At 36.8% G+C, this 14,742-nt stretch overlaps 2 protein-coding genes across 2 annotated transcripts in view; both read left to right on the forward strand.

The window, feature by feature from the left end:
• Positions 1–1,317: 1,317 nt before the first annotated feature.
• On the forward strand, positions 1,318–3,156 carry LOC107748294 (uracil nucleotide/cysteinyl leukotriene receptor-like). The gene is made up of 2 exons (XM_016563033.1): positions 1,318–1,415; positions 2,093–3,156. Exon 2 carries the CDS (start codon positions 2,138–2,140, stop codon positions 3,065–3,067), a length of 930 nt encoding a protein of 309 aa, XP_016418519.1. The 5' UTR covers positions 1,318–1,415; positions 2,093–2,137; the 3' UTR covers positions 3,068–3,156.
• Positions 3,157–4,678: 1,522 nt separating this feature from the next.
• The window catches only part of LOC107748295 (nephrocystin-3-like), a 29,883-nt gene continuing 19,819 nt past the window's right edge, over positions 4,679–14,742 (forward strand). The window contains 5 exon segments of the mRNA XM_016563034.1: positions 4,679–4,885; positions 7,729–8,129; positions 9,021–9,146; positions 9,351–9,501; positions 14,366–14,518. Coding sequence (XP_016418520.1) covers positions 7,806–8,129; positions 9,021–9,146; positions 9,351–9,501; positions 14,366–14,518 — 754 coding nt within the window. The 5' untranslated portion in view covers positions 4,679–4,885; positions 7,729–7,805.

A 14,742-nucleotide genomic window follows, 5' to 3' on the forward strand; every position in this document is an offset into this window, starting at 1 on the left:
CACTGCTCCGGGTGTGTGTTCACGGTGTGTGTGTGTTCACTGCTGTGTGTGTGCACTTTGGATGGGATAAATGCAGAGCACTAATTCCGAGTATACGTCACTTTCACTTTAATCAAACTAAACGAGGACAGGAACATGACCAAATAAGGAAACACAGGAAGGACTACGGGAGCAAAACAGTAGTAGAACAGTGTTTTACAAAATAACCAAGGCACTTCAACAAAAACCCTTGGAAAACACAGCGATCAAAATGCTCTGGTGTGATCTTCCAGTCTCTTCCACAGTTTGGTGACTGTAGTGGGTTTCTTAGCCATAACTTAGCCAGAAATTTTCATTCGGGTTTAGATCAGGACTCAGAGCTGGCCGTTTCATTATTTTAATGTTTTCAGCTTTACCCATCACTGCAGAGTGCACTTTTAGTGCAAATTCTCTTAAACATTGAGACACTATATGCCGAGACAAATCCTTACCCTGTTCAGCACTGAACTGGCGAGCAATTCCAGCTGCAGTGTTGAACCGATTGAGATTGAGATTCTCTGCATTATCCTGTCCTCTTGTGCATTTGTCTTTTGTGGACGACTAGCCTTTTTGGGGGACTTGATTGAGTGGCATTGTAAAGATGCCAATATTCTAGAAATCACAGATTTGGAACGGCCAACTTGCTGTATCTGCTATTGGCCTACATCTAACCTGCTGTCGGAGGGTTTCAGTCACTTTAGAATGGCTCACCATCTTTTAAAGTCAGTGAAAACTGAAAAGTTAGGCTGCCAGTTAAATAGGGTTTGTCATATAATTAAGGAAATTAGCATCAGGTACCATATTAACAGCAATAATTGGGATGTATCTGAAAGTGTTCTCTAATTTTGATCAGTGTTCTTTTTCAAATATCTCATTTAAGTTTTTTATACTGTGCTTCAGAATATATTTAACTCGTGAAATATGCTTAAAAATGGCGCTTTTGCTCCTGTTAGGATAACTTCAAATATGACTAAGTAGTGACCTCGAAATTTAGGAAATTGTAGGTTGTTCTCTAATTTTGATCTCCACATACTGCATAAATGACCAGCTTTCTTACTGCTATTTTATAACTTAATAAACCCTAGCCTAAGTGGATTTGCACACAAATAGCTTCAACGTTACTGTAAATTTGAACAACACCAGGTTTGTTTTATGAAGAATTGTTATGAAGAAGATCAATCATCACATACAGCAGGTAAAGAGACCAGTAGAGGGTGGTGTGTGTTAATGGGGATGTTGTAGAAGGGCTAATTCATTTTTGTGTGATACCTCCTACATGAAGTCAAAGCATATGACTAAAAGAGGAAACAGATGAGCAAACACAACATTAATTTGATCTATAGCCAAAGGAGGCTATAGTCAATGTGCTGGCTGCTGGGGAAGACTATAACCTACTTGTAAGTACGGAAATAATAAGAGCAATACTAATAATGATATTAATATCGTTGACCTTTTTTTTTTAAGGAAAAATGCTTTCTTAGTGACTTTTAAAATGTTGCTTTTTTAACAGTGATTTTACCATTTACCTTGGTAAACTGAATGTTGTTTGACTTAAAGTTCTTAATGCCAATACACTTTATAAATATATATACACATTATTTAATCAAAAATGTCTGGTCATTTCTCGTTGTTGATGTTGTTTTAAATAATAATAATAAAGCAGTATTATCATATAAATAGACCTTTTAAGTTCAAAGGCATATAGTCGAATTGCTAGTCAAGTTGTTTGAAAAAAACCATTTCAACAATCACTGTGTCACTTTCTGCAGTTCTGGAGAAAATACATTTGCTAAAACCGGGTCAAAAGTTGGACACACTTTACTGAATACATAGTGTGCAGAACTGTAGGCAAATGGTAGCTACTAAAGAATCTAAAACTAAAATTTTGATTTGTTAAACATTTTTGTAAAATGCCCACACTTCAATTTGTGAATGTATAGCTCCAATGACTCTACTGTTATATAATAATAACAACACAGAATACAGTCATTTCCAAACTTTTTTTATACATTATCATAGATAAGCTAGTTATAATATCTGATACTTATTCTGACTCTTGCCATTCTCCAAACAGAAGCTCAGTCTCATAGTATAGACCTGCGCTTTGTCGAATCACTCCATGGAGGGGATTTACCTCAGCTCTCACTTGGAGAACATCCTGCTCTCAACCTTCTACATTGTCATCTTCATCCTCTCAGTCCCGAGTAATGCCCTGGCACTTTGGGTGTTCTGCCACCGCAACACCAACAACACCCCTTCCAAAGAGTTTCTGAAGCACCTGGCTATAGCGGACATGTCTTACGTCTTGGTGCTCCCCATGCGAGTGATCTACCACATGTCAGACAGTCACTGGCCTCTTGGTGAAGGCGCCTGTCGCGTGGTTGGTTTCCTGTTCTTCGTCAACCTCTACTGCAGCATGTACTTCATGACTTGTATCAGTGTAGACCGTCTGTTGGCTTGTGTTGTACCACACAAAACTCACAATCTGAGAAAGACCAGGAATGCCAAAGTGGTCTCTGCAGTGCTGTGGGTCATGGTGACTATTTCCATGTTGCCTGTCCTATTCTCTAAAAAAGAAGTGACTAGACAAATGCAGAATGTGACAGTGTGTGAAAAGCTGTACATAGAGAAGTCCTCCAATCCCACCGGTGCGTTGGTGTCCACTGCTATTGCATTTGTGATACCCCTGGTCACCCTGAGCATTTCTTACATTCTCATATTTGCCAAAGTAAAACAGATGACTTTTCAAGAAAGGACGCCTGCTCAGCGTAAGGCAATGAGAATGATCGTTCTAACCGTGGTTAACTTCTTGATTGCATTTGTGCCCTATCATATCCACCGATTTGTATTTATCCTACAGCATGACGACATGTCAAGGTCAGAATCTGAAAGACAAATGTTGCATTTAGGAAATCGCATCACCTCAGCTTTAACATGCGTAAGTGGCGTGTTGGATCCTGTCATGTACTTCTTTCTGGCTAGAAATTACCAAGAGACCCTGCTGCAGCTTTGTGGCAGAAACCCCAAAGATGAACAATCCACCACATGATCAGACAAGACATGCAACGACATCTTCTCAGCGGTTAACTACCAGACATACTGAAACTTAGTATCTGTAAAACAAGGTTTAGTGTGAAAGTAGAAGTGGAAAAGGTATGGCTGAATTCATACCGATTCATTCAGAAACTTGTTGAACCATGACGTGCAGTTTGATTCCTTCTACAACATGTATGAATGAGTAGGGTTTGTGTTTATTTTACTTTTTATTCTGGCAACATTTATCATTTATCAAATAATTGATCATATATAATTTTTTGTAAATACTTTCAGTTGTTTAAAATATGAACAAATAAAATATTCTTTCAAAATCTCATATCTTTTACGGTCTCCACAAACACATTTTACACACCAGCACTCTTAAAAATAAAAGTTATTTATTGTCATTGATGGTTCCATGAACAACCTTTAACAACCATACTATTTCACAAATTTTTTTTTGAAAAATAAATAAATAAATAAATGTTTCTCATAGTAAGAAAAATAGGTTCTTTTAAGAACTGATCACCCTTTGGAATCTTTATTATTAAAAGTGAACTTTTCTGTAAATTTAAAATTTTTATTTTAAAATGCCACTTCAGATAGCTTCTGTGCTACTTCTGCAGTGTGCAAACATGGATTTTGTTGATATAGTGCCTAAGAAAGTATCTAAGAATTCAATGCATACATTTAGAAAAATCAATTTAGAAATTTAAGGAAAATTACCTGTCCAAATTGACTGCATGGACAACATCGTTTTTGAGTATCTGTAAGTAAATAGTTATGGAAGCCCGTTTCCGCCACAGTTGAGAAAAATATAATTCTGTAAGTCATAATAATGAGAAACTTTCTCAAAATTATGACTTAGTATCTCGTTATATTGAGAAACCTTCTCGTAATAATGACTTAGTTTCTCGTAATAATGAGAAACTTTCTCATAATAATGATTTAGCATTACGAGAAAGTTTCTCATTATTACGAGAAACTAAGTCATTATTACGAGAAAGTTTCTTATTATAAAGAAAAACTAAGTCATTATTACGAGAAAGTTTCTCACGAGATCGAGAAACTAAGTCATTACGAGAAAGTTTCTCATTATGACTTACAGAATTATATTTTTTTCTCAACTGTGGCGGAAACGGGCTTCCATAAATAGTAGCTAACAAAGTTAGTTTTAAAAAAGTGCAAACAAGCTGTTCTGATAAGGTAGACTTAAAAAAAAACATCAATTAAGGTTAATGTTAATCACAGACCTTATTAACTTATAAACTGCTATTTAAATAGGAAATTACACAAGCATCCTAAGGCCTACTGACTTGCTTACTTACGAAAACGCATTTTTTTGGTCACACTGTTCTGATTGGGTATTTCGACTTAGAAACATCAAGTAAGGTTAATGTTAATCACAGTCCTTATACCTTAACTTATAAACTTCTATTATAAAAGGAAATTACATAGGCAGACCATGGTCTACAAACTAATTTACGATGAAAACCGAGGTTTACGTACGAAATGAAAAGATTCACTTTTTGGTCACACTGTGGATCCGTAGATGAAGGCGTGCCTAGTAACGCGGTTGTCAGGAAGACATTGGAGAGAAAACGTGTGCATCATTATGGTTTGTTTGCTTTTTGACTGATATGCCAGCCGTGTTTATGAACACGTTACTTATCGATATATATTTCGGGTCTTAAGATTGGTATCAGTTCTGTCTTAGTAAATTCATCGTCCTGGATCTCCTCAATCCTCTCGGTTGGGTGGAGTGTTTTTCTTCACTCTGTCCCGCACATCGTCTCCAGGATGACCGCAGGGTTCAAGACCACAGTTTAAGGTGAGGTTTAATCATTAAATATGCAGATATCCACGTCCTCCATGTGTTTGATTTGATGACACTGTAAAAGTTGTGAACAACATGCTAACCCAACAATACATGTCAAATTAAACCAAATACACAGACTTTTTAGGATCTTCAGTTCATACTTCATCTCAACTTCTCATAAATGTTTTCTTCTTATTATTATTTCCATTGTGGAACTGACACTGTAAGTGCAAACACAATATAATGTATTATGTTGTACATAAACGCGCATTCAAAATATAAACACATTTTTAAAAAGAAAGGTGACAAAATCCCCCATAACTGAGTAAACACAGATACAGAAATACGGTAATTCCGTGCCAAATCAACCACATTTGAGAAACTGCTTGGCTTTAATTTAGTTAATTTTTTTTCTGAAGAAAGACAAACATGCATTGATGAAAGCTAAAATATTAAATGGCATCCATGAGTATTTACGTCTATTTGGACACTTTCTCCTAGTAATCCATTGTATTGTAAACCTTAGATTGTGAACCAAATTACAGAAGGAGGAAACTAACTTTAGCAACTCCGCAATCATAATTTGTGACCCTGGATCACAAAACCAGCCAGGTTTTGACATCACCTGAAAGCTAAACAAATAAGCTTTCCATTGATGTATGGTTTGTTAGGATAGGATGACACCCAAATCTATTTACCTTTAAAACACAATGACAAGAATGGTTTAGAAACATTGCTTGCATGCTTAGCTGATGTAAGATCTTGGATGTCTAACAACTTTTGGCATTTAAATGAGGGTAAGATGGAAGCAATTGTCTTTGGACCCTCTGTGGGTAAAGGAAAACCAAATTTTAACTATGATCATTTAAACTCTTGGATAGGATGACACCCAAATCTATTTACCTTTAAAACACAATGACAAGAATGGTTTAGAAACATTGCTTGCATGCTTAGCTGATGTAAGATCTTGGATGTCTAACAACTTTTGGCATTTAAATGAGGGTAAGATGGAAGCAATTGTCTTTGGACCCTCTGTGGGTAAAGGAAAACCAAATTTTAACTATGATCATTTAAACTCTTATATCAAACCAACCGTGAAAGATTTGGGAGTTCTTTTTGACTCCTCCCTTAAGTTTGACCAACATATTAACTCAGTAGTTAAGTCATGTTTTTTTTTCCATCTTAAACTTCTGTCAAAAGTTAAATCTTTTTTTATCTTTTAAAGATCTCGAAAGAGTCATACATGCTTTTGTTTTAGCACGTTTGGACTATTGTAACTCCTTGTATATTGGACTACCCCAATACTCCATGTCACGGCTTCAAATGGTCCAAAATGCCGCAGCCATCTTAAACTTCTGTCAAAAGTTAAATCTTTTTTTATCTTTTAAAGATCTCGAAAGAGTCATACATGCTTTTGTTTTAGCACGTTTGGACTATTGTAACTCCTTGTATATTGGACTACCCCAATACTCCATGTCACGGCTTCAAATGGTCCAAAATGCCGCAGCCAGATTTTTAACAGGGGTTCGTAAACGAGAACACATTACTCCGATTTAAATGTCTCTTAATTGGTTGCCAGTGCGTTATAAAGTTGAATTTAAAATTTTGCTGTTCGTTTTAAGTCCTTAAATGGTCTGGCACCTTCTTATTTGTCAGATCTTGTAAATGTGAATAGGTCTGCCAGATGCTTGCGATCCTCAGACAGTATTACTCTGTCAAATCAAAGATCAAGATTGAAGTTGAAAGGTGACCGTGTATTTGCAGTGGCCGGTCCTAGGCTATGGAACAGTCTTTCCCTATCTGTGAGATCTGCATCTTCTGTATATGATTTTAAATCTAAGTTACAGTCTCATCTTTTTACTCTTGCATTTAATCCATTATAATTCTTTCTCATTTTAACTTCTATTTAGTGTATTATTTTGATTATTATTCCTTTTTATTTTACCTTCCTCTTTTGTACAGCACAGTGGTCAACTCTTGTTGTGTTTATTTGTGCTTTATAAGTAAATAAATTAAATGAATATTTGGCCGAGAATGATGCAACTATTTGAAAATCTGGAATCTGAGGGTGCAAAAAAATCGAAATATTGAGAAAATCGCATTTAGATTTGTCCAAATTAAGTCCTTAGCAATGGATATTACTAATCAAAAATTACGTTTTTGGTTGGTCTATTTGTAAAATCATTTGACGAAAGCAATCCTTCTTACATTAAATGCCAACATTTGTTTATTTATTTACCCAAAGTTTGCAATCTTGTAACTCAAGAAGGAATAAAGATATCATAATATCCTTTTAGTTTTGGGTTCTTAACAAACTTTTTTTTTTTTTAAATCTTAAAGGTATTTATATATATATATATATACCATAGCTGTAATTAATCAAATAAATGATGGACATCTTTTACCAAATATCACAACTAGAAACTGTACAAATTCATATTGTTTTAATTATGAACAATCGAATTTTCTTTTTTTTTTCATTTAAAACTTAACTAAAACCAAATCAACATCTTGGTTTGATATTTTGTTTTATAACAGCATTTTTAAGTGTGGCTTAGCTGTGCCACTGTACACAGAATATATTTCCAATACATTAACTTTACTGACAGAATTATGCAATTTTTTTTATGGATTTTTGCAATGATGACATACACGTTTTAAAGATGAATGCATACTAGTACACTAACCTCAGGGCCATACATATCTAGTTCTCAAATACAGCAAAACAAAACGTTTTAGTCCTGTGTAGGACTACTGTTCTACTCTTTTGATCTACAATTTCAAATTATACATACAATCCATGATTAAATGTATCAGAGCTAATGCACACTGCTTGTGTTTCCTGTTTCCAACAGAACCATCAATGTTCAGTCTGGAAGAGTGTGAGTGATCTAGCTGACAGGTGTCTTTGTGGCACCTCTCATCAGTTGTTATGGGTACGGCATCCTCCCTGGTGAGCCCCGGTGAGGTGATTGAGGATGCGTACGGGGGTGAGGGAGGGGAGGCATGTGAGATACCGGTGGAGGTGAAGCCAAAGGCACGTCTGCTGCGGAGCTCCTTCCGCCGTGGGCCTCGTGTCATCGGCGCCAGCTTCAAATCTACCGGATCAGTTGAACTGGAGTACGCGGCTGAGTATGAGCGCCTCAGGAAAGACTATGAGATCTTTAGGGTCAGCAAGAACAATGAGATCGCCTCCATGCAGAAGAAAGAAGCCAAGCTGGATGAGGAGAACAAGAGACTGCGTGCTGAGCTGCAGGTTTGAGAGAGAATAAAAGATCTGGGCTTTTCATGTGGGTCAGTGATGAATAAGAGTGTTGGGCAGAAATAAAGAAAAATTTGAAAATAAGGAAAACAATGACAAATTATAAAAAAAAAAAAAATCTAGCCTAGCTTAAAACACATGTGCCAAGTTTTTTGAAATGTACTGTTTATATTAATCTTGGTTCTGTGGTTTTGCAAAGCTTTTATGCTATTTTCAAGAAAAATTACGTGTAATGGCTGAAAATGTCATTTATTACACTATGAATGCATGTGAGTGTACTCGTCTTAATCCATTTTTCAATATAATTTTGAAGGTAAAATTTATATATAAAAATATTTATTTCTTTATTTCAAAAATATAATTTTTGGGAAGTCATATCACATGATATTTTTCAGCCTGATCTAACCTTATCTTTGTGATTAAAAGGTGAAATTATCTGAAATTATAAGAGGCTTATTGACCTTGCTGCACAGTCATGAGGGTGCTATCTGTGATTTTCTTTGATGTTTTAAGTTTTTAATGAATTTTGGCTGCAACACATGACTTTAGTTTAGTTAACGATGAAGCAGTTTTGTTATTTTTTTCCTAATAAATATTTATGATAGATTATACCCAAAATGTCATTCTTTTAATTATGTTTACCTTCATTTTAATATCAGGACAGTTCAGTAAGATATAACACTTTTTGACTTTAGGCCCCCTAAAAATATCAAAATAATTTTTTTATTTAGTTATCAAAAACATGTATTATCATAGAAGATGTGTATACAAATCATTGTATGTAGTGTATGAACTGCATTTTAATTCATTTTTGAATGTTACTTTTCTCAACATTTCTATCAATCTACTTAAGTTTAGCTGATTCTGTGTTTTTCTGGTTGTCAGGCTCTTCAGAAGACTTACCAGAAGTTTCTTCGAGAGAAGGAAAGTGCCCTGGAGGCAAAGTATCAAGCAATGGAGAGAGCTGCCAACTTTGAACATGACAGAGACAAGGTCAAACGGCAGTTTAAGGTGTGAATCTTATTCCCTTCTCTCTCTCACATTAAATGACTCACATTAATTCTTACCTTTCACAATCCTAAATCTTCACAAGCTCCTGTCTGACTCCTTTTGTTTTTAGATTATGCCTCTTTAACCTGTAGCTGTTCTAGTTTTCAGTGCGTTCTTTACCTCACCAGTGTGTTTCCTTTATTTCTGTCCCAAATCACCCGGCAGATATTCCGGGAGACTAAAGAAAAGGAAATTCAGGATTTGCTGCGGGCAAAACGAGATCTGGAGTCAAAACTTCAACAGCTGCAGGCTCAAGGCATTCAGATTTATGATCCAGCAGACTCGGATTCAGACGACAACCGCACCACTGTCACCAGTAAGAATGTGGCAGATAATTTTCACAAGGGAAACTAGATTTTTACACTTTCTGACGAAAATGAGCATCCACATGTCAAGATGCATCATCTAGATTTGTCACACTGACTCACCTTTCTTTGGAAGAGGAAGTAGCTTTTTGGTTCTCTCTCTATTTATCTATTTTTAGTCAGGTTTGGTTTGGTACATTTCACTTTAAAAGTGAGTGTGCTGTGCCGATAAATTGTATTGACCAGGCCATAATTCTATCTATCTATCTATCTATCTGTCTATCTGTCTGTCTGTCTGTCTGTTTTTATTTTATCTCTTTCTGTATGAATTGTTATCTATCTATTTACATTACATTTAGTCATTTAGCAGACGCTTTTATCCAAAGCGACATACAAATGAGGACAATGGAAGCAATCAAAATCAACAAAAGAGCAATGATATGCAAGTGCTATAACAAGTCTCAGTTAGCTTAACGCAGTACACATAGCAAGTTTTTTTTTTTTATTCTATAATAAATAAAAAGAAAACAGATAGAATAGAGACTCTTGCCAGTCTCGGTTGAATGTCCACTTCTGAAACCAGACTGGTTGCTGTCAAGGAGGTTGTTCTGCGTGAGAAAGGCAGAGACTTGGTTGAACACAGCTCGTTCAAGTGTTTTTGCAATGAAAGGAAGAAGGGAAACCAGTCTGTAGTTCTCTAAAGAGATGGGTTCAGGGTTTTTTAAGTAGTGGGGTTATACGAGCCTATCTAAATGCTGAGGGAAAAACACCAGTGTGAAGGGATGTGTTAATGATGTGAGTGAGTGCAGGTACAACTGCAGGAGAAATGGCTTGATCAAGCGGACAAGTAGTAGGATGATTAGAAAGGATGAGTTTGGAGACTTCTGCCTCAGAGAGTGAAGAGAAGGATGCGAACGAGTGTATGTTTGCTGGTAAGATGTGCTTTACAGATTGTGGTGTGAAAAATTGTGCACTGATGGTTTTAATTGTATTAATGAAGAATGTGGCAAAGTCGTCAGCTGTTAGAGTTGATGAAGGAGGGGGAGGAGGAGGACAAAAGAGGCAGGAAAATGTTTTAAAGAGCATGCAAGAGTTAGACGAATTGTTAATTTTGTTATGATTATATGTCCTTTTATCAATGGAGACATTAGCATAGAAGGAAGAGAGGAGTGACTGATACACATTAAGGTCAGTAGATTTTTTGATTTGTGCCATACCCTTTCTGCAGCTCTGAGCTTAGAACGATGCTCACAGAGAACATCAGACAGCCAAGGGGCAGAAGGGGTGGTACGGGCTGGCCTGGAAGACAAGGGGCAGACAGTGTCTAAACAAGATGTAAGAGTGGAGCATAAAGTATCAGTAGCACTGTTAACATCAAGAGATGACAACTGTTCAGGGGAAGGAAGCGAAGATGAAACCGTAGCAGATAGCCGGGAGGGTGAGAGTGAGCGTAGGTTACGTCAAAAGATGACATGTGGAGGGGTATGTGTTGCGTTAGGAACCATGTTGAGGTTAAGAGTGAGGAGGAAGTGATCCGAGGTGTGCAGTGAAGTAACCAGCACATGATAAGTGGAGCAGTGTCGTGTGTAAATAAGGTCCAATTGATTGCCTGATTTGTGAGTAGCCGTAGTTAACACTCTCTTGAGATCAAAAGGCAAGCAGAGTGTGGAAGTCTATCTAAAATCTGTCTGTCTGTCTGTCTTATTTTTTTATTTTGTCTATCTATCTATCTATCTATCTATCTGTCTATCTGTCTATCTGTCTGTCTGTCTGTCTGTCTGAATCTATCTGTCTGTGTCTTATTTTTATTTTTTTATTTTGTCTTTCTGTATGAATCTATCTGTCTGTCTGATTGTATGTCTGTCTGTCTTATTTTGTCTTTCTGTATGAATCTGTCTGTCTGACTGTCTGTCTTATTTTTATTTTTTTATTTTGCCTTTCTGTATGAATCTATCTATCTATCTATCTATCTATCTATCTATCTATCTATCTGTCTGTCTTATTTTATCTATCTATCTGTCTGTCTGTCTTATTTTATCTATCTATCTATCTGTCTGTCTGTCTGTCTGTCTTATTTTATCTATCTATCTATCTGTCTGTCTGTCTGTCTGTCTGTCTGTCTTATTTTGTCTTTCTGTATGAATCTATCTATCTGTCTATCTGTCTGTCTTATTTTTATTTTTTTATTTTGTCTTTCTGTATGTATCTGTCTGTCTGTCTAATTCAAAATTGCTTTATTGGCATGACTGTAAATGATACAATATTGCCAAAGCTTAGTATACATGTACAAAAAGATAAATAATAATAATATAATAACAATATTAATAAGTAAATGACCATCACAGTAATATAATGAAATATTATAACATCTTAGAAGTATTAAACTGTAACAAATTATAACATGTGAACATTTGATACCACAGTCTTTGTCTTACATACAGAGACACATACATACGTATCTCCCATGCAGTGCTGCTGTCTGTCACTCTCCTAATACTATCTTTATTTGTTCTGTTTCACTAATGGCTGTAAAGTTCTTTATTAAGTTGGTGAATTTGTTGAAGTAGAGGTTTCTTACGGATATGTATTTATGACAGTGAAGGAGGAAGTGCGTCTCAGTCTCGATCTCTCCTGTCTCGCAGTGAGCACACACTCTTTGCTCTCTGGGGAACCAGCTCTTTCTGTGTCTGCCGGTCTCGATGGCTAGACTGTGCTCACTGAGCCTGTACTTGCTCAGGATCCGTCTTTTGAACAGTATTCAGTTCTTATGTTGGTGTTGTATGGTTCTTTATGTTTCAGATTTGATAATTTTCTAAGTTGTTCTTAATGTTTTGCAGTCTGAGTCAAACCATTTTTCATCTTTTAGTGTTTTTTTAGTGAATTTTTTGCCTTTCTTTTTCAATTTGAAATATGTAATTGATTTCATTTGTAGCCAAATTAACACCATCTTTAGTTATTAAAAACAATTTATTCATAAATATAGTGATTAGATTCTTCAGTTCTTCAGAATTCAGGGCTTGGATAAATTGTTCTGTGCTGTCTGGAGTCCATTTGTATCTCTGCTGGACCTGATACATTTTGCAGGTTTCCAGCTTGTTTTGTTCTGCTGTGTGATTTGTTTTCATATAAATGTTAGTTTGGTTATGGTCAGAAAGTAGAGTTTGCTGTTTGACAGTGAATGCACTGAAGGAGGACGGGTTCATGTCAGTGATGGCATAGTCAACTACACTAGCTCCAAGACCTGAACAACACGTGAACCTCCCTAGAGTCCCCTCTGATCATGCCATTAAGTATGTACAGGCCTAAAGCTCGGCAGAGGTGCACTAACTCTGAACCATTTTTATTTACAGTTTGGTCAAGATTATTTCTCGGTGGAAGTTTTCTTGTGAGACTCGGGGAGTTTTGGCCAAAGATATATTCATTGCCCTTTGGATCTATGTTATCGGGTTCAGATCCAGTTCTTGCATTAAAGTCTCCACACAGCAGCACATTTCCCTGGGCCTGGAAACGGCTGATCTCTGTGTGGATGTTGTTCAGGTATTCCTCATCATGGTAAGGGGATTCTGCTGGGGGAATATAGATGACACAGAGATATATGTCAGTAGTTGAAATGCCAATTTGGTTGTTTAGTTTTAACCAGCAGTGAAATTTTCCAAATGTAATAATAGAAATGTGCTTGGCCAGAGCTTCCCTGTACCACACCAGAATTCCTCCCGAGTCTCGTCCACGGTGCACTGTACTTAATTTAACTGAGGGCACAATTACTTCATAGTAGCCTGAGGGACAGTAGGTAAGCACATCATTTCTACACCAGGTCTTGGTGAGAATGATAATATCAGCATCTTTGATATTTTTCAGAAATTCTGGGTCTGTGCTTTTAGTACCAAAAGTTGAAGAATGAAGACCCTGAATATTCCAACAACTTATATGAAATGAATGCATTAGTATTATTAAAGATAAACCTATTCTGTAAGACAGAGAGAAAATAACCTGTGAGAATGTACAGTATATGGTAAACAATTTACATTAGTGCATTTATTTTTTTTGTCAATCTTATCACACTGTGTTTGTGCATATTGTCCTTATATGTTCAGGAGCTGGTTGCACAGTGTCTGCAGCATCTCTCTGATCTGACTCAGTTCGCTGGCAGGTGTGGAGGTGCTGGGTGCAGCAGGGGGCCGGGCTGCAGCTTCAGCATAGCTCTGTGCTCTCAGCCGTGGGGGCTTCTCTTGGTGTGGGGTGGCTTTTGGTTTCTTCTTTCTTACTGGGGTTTGTTGGGCAGCAGGTGGATGTGAAGATGGTGACTGCTGGTTTACAGGTGCGTAGGGAGCCATTGGTGGGTGTGGTGGACGACGTGTGATGTTTGTCCAGGCGATGTCTTTCCTCACCGGGGCCGGAGGGGGATGTCTGGGCATGTAGGGGTGAATGGGCCGGTGGTATTCTGGAGTTGGTAGCAAGTGTCTCAGTGATGCTGTCTGTCTGTCTGTCTTATTTTTTTATTTTGTCTTTCTGTATGAATCTGTCTGTCTGTCTGTCTGTCTGTCTAATTGTTTATTTATTTAATTTGTTTATTTATGTATTAATTTATTGATCTGTAGTGCTGGGCAATGATTAATCGCGATTAATCACATCCAAAATAAAGGTTTTTGTGTACATAATATATGTGTGTGTACTGTGTATATTTATTATGTATATATAAATACACACACATGCATGTAATATATGAAATATATTTATATATAATATAAATGTAAATACATTTAAATATTTTCTAAATTTATACTGTGTGTTTGTCTTTAATAAATATATTAGTATACACACATACATTATTTACACAAAAACGTTTATTTTGGATTAATCACACTCTGTGTGCAGCTGCAGGAACTCAGTGTGAGTACTGGAGTGGTGGCATATTGGGCAGCGAGCCGTCCATGGGCAGTATGATGCAGTTACAGCAGACACACAGAGGTCCAGAATTCGCTCACAGTCTCATTGACGTGGAGGGGCCGTTTGCCAATGTCAGCAGAGGTGAGTTTGCACCTGTGTGTGTGTGTTGTTTAGGGGTTGCACCGACTAGTCGACTTCAATGCTCTGCCATGATGCTTTAAGCTTGATGTCGACTAGTCGCTGGTCCTATAGAGGGCGCAACAGGATGAGAAATCTTTGAAGCACTTCCACATTTACGCTCTGTTTCCAAACAGTTAAAATGACAAATAAATGCATACTCTGAAAGCGCTCCACAAGACATGTGT

The sequence above is a fragment of the Sinocyclocheilus rhinocerous genome, unplaced genomic scaffold (genome assembly GCF_001515625.1).
Source record: "Sinocyclocheilus rhinocerous isolate Xijiao unplaced genomic scaffold, SAMN03320098_v1.1 scaffold1762, whole genome shotgun sequence".
NCBI lineage: Eukaryota > Metazoa > Chordata > Actinopteri > Cypriniformes > Cyprinidae > Sinocyclocheilus > Sinocyclocheilus rhinocerous.

What these genes read in the sequence shown, in the direction of transcription:
- LOC107748294 (XM_016563033.1), top strand. Translation starts at nt 2,138, where the DNA reads ATGGAGGGGATTTACCTCAGCTCTCACTTGGAGAACATCCTGCTCTCA.